This window comes from Hippocampus comes, unplaced genomic scaffold, assembly GCF_001891065.2.
Source record: "Hippocampus comes isolate QL1 unplaced genomic scaffold, H_comes_QL1_v1.1 scaffold9, whole genome shotgun sequence".
Taxonomy (NCBI): domain Eukaryota; kingdom Metazoa; phylum Chordata; class Actinopteri; order Syngnathiformes; family Syngnathidae; genus Hippocampus; species Hippocampus comes.
Window position 1 is genome coordinate 1,447,478 of NW_017805275.1, and position 8,300 is coordinate 1,455,777.

The following is an 8,300-nucleotide window of genomic DNA, read 5'->3' on the forward strand; positions in this document are numbered from 1 at the left end:
AAAGGCGCTTATAAATAAAATGTATTATTATTATTATTATTATTATTATTATTATTATTATTAGGCCGACAGACCCCCCAATGTTTTTATTTTTGGGGCGGGGGCATCAGCCCCCCCGCACACCTCCCTTCCCATTCGATTACCTTCTGAAGCGCAATATAAATTGGGCTAGGTGATTATATGATTGAGAATCTTGATATTAAGTGACCAGCTGCGAACTGTGAGCCTATGTACGCCATGTGCACAACTGCAGCCAATCAGAGTCCAGTTTTTACGTCTAGCCTTGGTTGAATTAAACAGAATCTGCTCATAAATGTAAGAAGAAACAGTAAACTGAAAGTAATAGTAACGATGACCAAACATACAGCTAAACGCGCAGCTGATGAGCAGCAATAACTTGGGGTAAACCTCCGAAGTTGAAGCTATTTTGACAAGACAAGTTTCTCCCTATCACTTGTGTGGCAGTATCTCCAGAGCGACACGGAGAAAGCCGTCGTGCAAGGTATGTCATCAAAAACAAGGCAATACAAAAAGCATGTTGAATCATTTGAACAAGTAGTGCCCAAGTGATGAAGTGGATAGCATGAAAATGTGGGCAGTGTTTGCACAGCCTGCCCACGTAAACATGAGCCATTTAGCCAATAATAGCCGGCAGCCACCGGACAAAAGCACCAATTAATCGTGTCATCTTTTGATCATGCACATTTGCAAGTAGCAATGATGCTAACGCCGTACCTAGGATCATAAATTAAACAATATTATGTGTACATTTTAAGGCGTATTCAATACTTCCCAGGAGTCCGTTTTGAGTAGTTCGCTGCGTTATTTTATAAGTTAATGAAAAAAATCCATGTTGAAAAATATTGAATTACTCTATAATTATTTTTGTTGTCAGTACTGTACCAATGCTTTAAGAAGAGAGGGAAAATGTGGCCGGAAAAGGTGCGAAATTGCGAAAGGACCTTAACCTTAAAAGGATTGAGGATTGTCATGTTACGGTGATCCAGAAATGTGGGGAGCTTGATAATTAGTAGATTGAGAATGGGGTCAGTGCGTCAAGAGCCACCACATACAGACATCTGCATGACATTAGATAAAGCTGTAGAATTCCATGCATTAAGGCATTATTGAACAGAAAACAACGTCAGAAGCATCCGGGTAAAGGAGAAAAAATACTGGTCTGTTGCCCAGTGGCCCCAAGTCCTCTTTTCAGTTGAAAATGAATTTTGCATTTAATTTGGAAATCAAGGTCCCAAAGTCAGGAAGAAAGCTGGAGAAGGACAAAAGTCAAGCTTGAGGTCCAGTATGTAGTTAACCACAGTCAGTTATGGTCGGGGGAGCCATGTCATTTGTTGGTATGCGTCCATTTGTCTTTTCTCAAGTCCACAGTCAATGCACCTGTCTTCTTGGGAAATGTAGAATACAACATGCTTCCCGCTGTCAACAAGCTTTTTGGAGACAATCATATGATTTCCCAGAAGAATTTGCCTCCTGTCCACAAAACCAAGATCACCAATAACTGGTTTACTAGCCATAACTACTTGATTGGCCAGCAAAGTCAGCTAACTTGAACCCCATTAAAAATATATGGGGTATTGCCAAGAGGAAGGTGAGTGAACAGAAACTCTGCAGGCCAATGTCAAAGCAACTTGGGCAGCAATAACACTTGAACTGTGCCAGAGGCCGATTGCCGCCATGCCACGTTTCCTTGATGCTGTCATTAATGCCGAAGGAGGCCCAACAAAGTACTGAAGGCATACTACTTTAATAGACTTTTCCGAATGCCCGCATTTGTGTGTTTCAGGTGATTGTTTTATCGTCACATAAAATATTCAAATATTGTGGAACACTGGAATTTTTTGTTTTTGTTTTTTGTCTTGGCATAATCATCAAATTGAAACAAATAAAGGCTTCACATATTTCACTTTTTGTGTGGTAAGCTAAGATATAAAAACATAACTTACAATAACACAATATAACAGCAAATAATTTCACTTTTCGAAGAAAAAAATGAACTAAATGGAATTTCCCTCGATATTCTTTTTTTTTTTTTTTTTTTTTACACCTACCCCCATAGACGGTAACATTATTAGTCCTACTTTGCAGCATAAAAGCCTCTAGATGGCAGCACAGCTCATGAAAACCAAATCAGGACCATGTTACATGTACAGAATGTAATTACTGTATGTGGGTGGTAATAGTTGAGATTACTGTACAGTTTCTAAATATTTGGTGATATTTCAAATAAAATAATATTCCTGTTCTGATTTATGTAAGTGGTAATTTTCTGGAGTTCTTTTTTTTTTAAGCATTGGTTGAGTGACATTTTCAACAGAACAAGTCTTGAATTTATTTCTATTCATGATCTTGTACTAAACAGTGGTGCAGCATTTTCCTTTGTTTTATTTAATTCTGCCTGCTTATTCATCATTTAAACACACACACACACACACACACACACACACACACACACACACACACACACACACACACACACACACCAGCCTTAAATCACTAACTCATGGACACAGATTGGCAGCAGATGAACCTAATTGGGGACAGAGTCCAACGTGAACTTTTTACAAGTGTGAGATTAAATCCTTTTCACTGCTTAGGTTCTTCTCATGCTCATATTCGAGAAGTGGGCGTGTCCAATTTTGAACTCTTTGGTCCTACTGCTGCCCTAGTAATTCACTTCACAACTCATCTGATGTTGACATCACAGTCGTGGGGAGAAACTAAAATCATTCCTTATAGGGGTTGAATTTAATCTCTTTAAAAGCCGTTGCCACTCATCCGACTCATGCATTATGGGATTAAAATCAGAGAGTTGGAGATGTAAAGTTGCCTGTTAGGGGAGGAGAGAAGTATGTTTCCAAGAGTAAAAATAATTTTGGACAGTAAAGTCATAATTCCGTTTAGGTATTGACCTAATGATTATACAGAAACGAGTTTCCTCTCATTCCTCGAAATGTGGCACAACTCATAGTCTCGACAGGGACCTGGCACCATTCCCTCTGCAAGAGAAGACAATGCGCAAAAAGCAGAAATCCGTGCCTGACTGGAGCAATGACTGAAGTGTTACTGTAACCTGTCTTTTAAAGCTTGCCGCTGGGACCAAGTTTGAAGCGGAATCACTTCTTGCAGTTGTAGGTTAAAAACAAAGCCCATTGCCACCAAATTCTTATAATATCTAGAAGCATCAGGACTAAAACTGGAATAACTAACACTGCCTTTTTCACTAGCTCAATAAAATATGTGTATTTTTTTCTGTCCCAGATATATACTGTACATTTGTTAGCTTTCTACAAGTCTGTCATGTGGAGCCGTACCGTATGGTGTAAATGCGTATGCGTTAAATACAGAAATAAAACCCGTAACAGACTGCGCCTTTTAATACAGTACGCTATATTGGTCGCGAAAATACAGTACCTCTTTGAGAAAACGTTTTTTTTTTTAATAGGCCTCTTTATTTCTTAATTGATATTAACTTTGAACAACCTAAATAAAAAAAAATAATAATAAATAAAAAAAAATAAAATAAAAATGACTAATTTTCCTAATTTTAAACAAATGCAGATTACTTCTTTTTGCATTGGAACTCTTCATGAGGCCCAATGAGCACATTCACACAGGGGCTGCTTTTCTAGATGGAGCCTCTGTAAAGCAGATTTTCACCTTTTGTGGGCTGGTCTGGAAAATATCCCCCACAATGAACAGGGGTTCACTGCAATATGAATGCAAGGCCTGTCATTGGTTAGAACACGTACAGTATGTCCTCCGGGTTTATTATAAAACTATCTTTTGATCACTCTACATTGATGGGTCTTGGAAGTTTTCCACCTTCTGAGGGAGTAATAGGGCTGTAAAAAAAAGCCCGGACAACGTGTGCAAAAGGCAGTGGTTTCACAGTCACGCTCATTTCGCTAAACATGTTGTGTTGCTGTCCAACAAGTATTTCATACGTCACGCCAGATGCTGAAACTGATGTTATTCAAACATTTGATTGTGGGATATCCACAGTTGTGACAATATCCTGCTTCAATGAATGATTCTGTAAAAAGCAGTAGATGCGAGTCGAGTCTCGTGCTGCATATTTGCAGGATCTCTGTGGGAGAAAGACTGCAGGTGACCGTTGTCTGCATTTAGAAAACCTGTTTTCCAGTGTTTGAGTTTTCAGGTGTCTGCCGCAAATTGTAATCCCCGCAGCTTCACCCACAAAAGCCCCCTCGCTGAATAATGACCCCTTTCTCCCTGGGGTGATTCAGACGCCTTTTCCCCTCAGTTGTCTGCATGCTTGTTCGGACTTTCACCATCACCCGTGCTGGTCAAACAGTGACCACTAAACAATGAGCAATGAAACGCTGCATTAATAAACTAATCTTCTGTGCAAGGGCAACCTTTGTCGAGCTTATGGTACAGTAACACATTAATCTAACTCCAAAGAACAGTGGGAGGGGCGCAACTAGGCAGAGAAAAACAACGCATGCAGAAAGGATGTTTTCCCTGAAACTTTGTTTTTCCATAATCTATGACAGTTATAAATGTACTGGTACATACCATGGGCGAATATGTGAGATGAGTACCATACCATTCTTAAAAGAAAAAAAATCTGTAAACAGTAAAACTCACGCATTTTATTTTGAATGGGATTCAAATAGAACCATAAGGTAGCTCACAATGGCACAATTATTAAGCGAAACAACATTCTCACAAATTCAGCCATGGCAAGTAAATGTGGGAGCACAAGAGGTAACGTTGGCAGCAGAGAACCAGCAGGCACACTCGTTTTTTTAAATAGGCACTAGATCACTTATAAGTGCTACTGAATGAGTCTGTAGATAATATTTTAACCCCCGAGACCGATAAATGTACAACACGGTGTGTGTCAATTTATCTTTTTGCCTGTCAAACATTAAAATATGTGCAGACACATGATGCAGTATTACACATAGGAAGAACTAACCGCTGGCTGAAACTTTTGATGGCAACCAGAATTGAAGGGTTATTTAGGAAATAAAACACTACACATTGTCCTCTTCAGCCATTCGATTGTTTATCCTACATCCCTTTGCGAGACTGCTTCTTTTGTAAGAGTCACAGGATGCATCCGGTCACAACAGTCTACACTTGTCCAACCAGGGACCTTTTGGTTTAGTTAAAGGCACATAGAAAGTACATATAGTTGCAAACCCATTTAGAATGAGCGCACACCTTCTTACTGTGGGGTGACAATGTGAAGCAAACCCATTGTGCCATCGAGCACAAACTATTTTTAACATTGGGAGTTATTTTCAAATTTGAGAGGAAAGCGTTATTGACAGTATGTGATGTACATGAGATGATCAAAACCCAACACCAGACACACAGCGATACCTCAACTGACAATGGTTGAGACTCCGCCTTCTGACCAGATGGCTGTCAGTATGCTTAGAGTGACCCGTGAGAAGCAACATGGTGCTACAGGGCATTCAGACTGTTGGAAAATATTAGTCGAAGAAGCAATTTTAGAAGCAAGGCCGGGCAACAGCAGGAGCTTCACGTCACTGGCTAATTGGCTATGGTTTCATTCCATGATACAGTCACGGTTACTATGGCTCCGCCGAATGTTGTGTTGACCACACACATAAAGATTTGCAATTGTAATATTTAAATATTCGGGAATATCAGCAGCGGCATCTGCATCCGGGGCAGCATGGTGGTCGACTGGTGAGCACATCGGCCTCACAGTGCAGAGGTGCAAGGCTCGATTCTGGCTCCGGCCTTCTTTGTGTGGAGTTTGCATATTCTCCCCGTCCCTGTGTGGGTTTCTCCGGGTACTCCGGTTTCCTCCCACATTCCAAAAAAACGTGCATGGCAGGCTGATTGGCCAGTTCAAATTGTCCCTTGGTGTCATTGTGAACGTGACTGGTTGTTTGTCGATGTGGGCCCTGCGATTGGCTGGCAACCAGTTCAGGGTGTACCCCGCGTACTGCCCAAACACATCTGGGATAGGCTCCAACACGCCCGCGGCCCTTGTGGGATTAAGATTCAGATAATGGATGGATGGATGATTATCCGCAGGGACTGTTTTCCAACAGATCCGATGGGGAAAAACCAACCTTAATACACCCCACACCACAGGATAATCGATCACATCAAAGAATCGGGCTGTGATGAAATTCATCGGTGGAATGGAATTTTTTTTTTTTTTAATTAAGCTCGATAGTTGGTACATACATAACCCGCTTTCGACAGTGTTGGCTAAGACAAATAATTATGTGACAAATCAATTTTTGTGACAAAGAAAACAGCTGCAATATGCATCCTGGGCCTGTAGTTGGCGATTACATTTTGTGAAGAGACACTTCACGTATTACATAGGCACACTAACTCCTTGTCCTTTCCCGTGTTTTTGTAAAGTGTTTTCTGAATATCCTTCTTCACTACATATATTGAACAATTTGTCATATTAAAGGAATGCTTCTTGAGAATGATAGTGATTTGTGTTATGATTTTACACTGTGCTGGAGAGACATCATAAGCTGTACTGTGTTCTACCAGTTCAAATTATATTGTTTAGTTCATAATCAATCAACTTGATTAACTCCTCTTTTTTCAAATGTAGGAGTTCCGGCTCCTCAACCTAGTCCGTGATGCTTCGAGGTTGCGTCTGGCACAAAATGAACAAAGTTTTGACAGTGGCATAGTAAGAGTTTGTCAAAATGCAGCACAAGCAGGCACGCTCGGTTACCACCATGCTTATCTTATTGTCTTTCATTTGATTGTTCTTTAATGTAATGGTTTGGAAATGTTTGTGTACAAATATTTACTTGAATTATGACTCTGTTGGGTTAGTGACTGATAGACAACGGTACATTCTGGTTTGCGTACAAATTTGGCTTACGTCCCTGCTATATGACAAAGCGACATCGTAAACCAAGTAATCCCTCTCGAATATCTCACATATTTTTCTCTGAAGCTTCTGAAGCCCTGCTGAGTTGACTGAGTGTCGTTATGGCTTCGAGGAGGTCCGTGTTGTTGGACCTCAACTTCCCATAGTTGATATTGTGATTTCCGTTTTGCTTTCACCCATGATCCATTATTGTCCAAATTCATGACCAGTAATAAAGAACGATGTCGTTTTACTTTGTTGCATAACTCCAGTAGCTTTTTGCAAAATTAAAGAAGTTCAATAATGGTCGAAATGAAGAGCAAACTTTCCAGGATGATGGTGTTTCTTTTGAGCACAAAAGGTTAGTATGATGTATGCTTGCAGCAATTGATGCATTCAAAATTTGGATGGGCTTTTTCTTGGTTCCACACACAACTGAAATTAATACAATAGTTTTAGTCTTACCTTGAGCAAAACGATTGAGCGTGACTCCTGATGTGTCACTGGCTTTCTTTTTCATCTTCATGATGCGACACTCTTCCAAAACGGCTCAAAAAAACGGTGAGATTTTAAAAAAGACTTTTGTCCACAATGAGAGAAAACTCAAACAAAGTTAATGTTGGGTTAGGCAGCTCCAGACTGTGAGGGCCACAGATAGATGGGGGGCGGGCACCACCAATGAGTAACACCTTAATGTTCTCTCTTCCAGTCACTTTGAGGCAAGAGGTGATAAGGAAGCACTGGGGAGAAACAGGTAGATGGGGGAGGAAGGTGTAAGGGCACTATAGCCAATGCTGGATGGGTCTCCTTTGCTATTCTAATATCACTTGACGGCTATGCTAAGCCATGAACACATTTGATACTCTTAACATTCGTCTGAAACGTTCCAGTGAGGCTACCTTGATTTGAAATAACACAGGGGAAGTAGTCCAGTCGTATTATGTACATCGTGTTACACAAGACGATATTGATAACATATAGAAAATGGCATCATTTTGAAAAGCATCTTTGAGAAAGCACACGATTACTGAAGGCTAATTCAATATCGAGTATTGTAACGTACAGCTATTTTTTCTTGGGTATAAACTGTGGGCAAGATGACTTCTGGTTATTATGTTTGATTCTGGGCTCCCTATGTGGAGTTTGCATACAGTATGTTCTCCCTGTGCTTGAGTGGGTTTTCAAGAGTACCTCCGACATTCCAAAAGATGCATATTTGGTTTAATGCGACGGACTGCGACAAGTCGAGGATGTCAATTGGGATAGCCTCCAGCTCACCCATGACACTTAAGGGGACAACAAACACTTGAATAGGATGGGCAACCCCAGACCATATATGCCTCTCAGCGTTTGAACCGGGTTGATTATACATAATCATACACTTGCACTGCGGCCCAGTGGTCCAGTGGTTTGCACGTCGACCTCA

The 8,300-nt window shown here is 40.6% G+C and overlaps 1 protein-coding gene across 3 annotated transcripts in view; it reads right to left on the reverse strand.

The window, feature by feature from the left end:
- The window catches only part of LOC109515922 (sodium bicarbonate transporter-like protein 11), a 39,312-nt gene extending 31,713 nt beyond the window's left edge, over window positions 1–7,599 (reverse strand). For all 3 annotated transcript variants that reach the window (XM_019870056.1, XM_019870058.1, XM_019870055.1), the window contains exon 1: window positions 7,340–7,599. In XM_019870056.1, the coding sequence (XP_019725615.1) occupies window positions 7,340–7,400 (61 nt within the window). In that variant the 5' untranslated portion in view covers window positions 7,401–7,599. The remainder of the gene's footprint in view (window positions 1–7,339) is intronic.
- Between the last annotated feature and the right edge of the window lie 701 nt (window positions 7,600–8,300).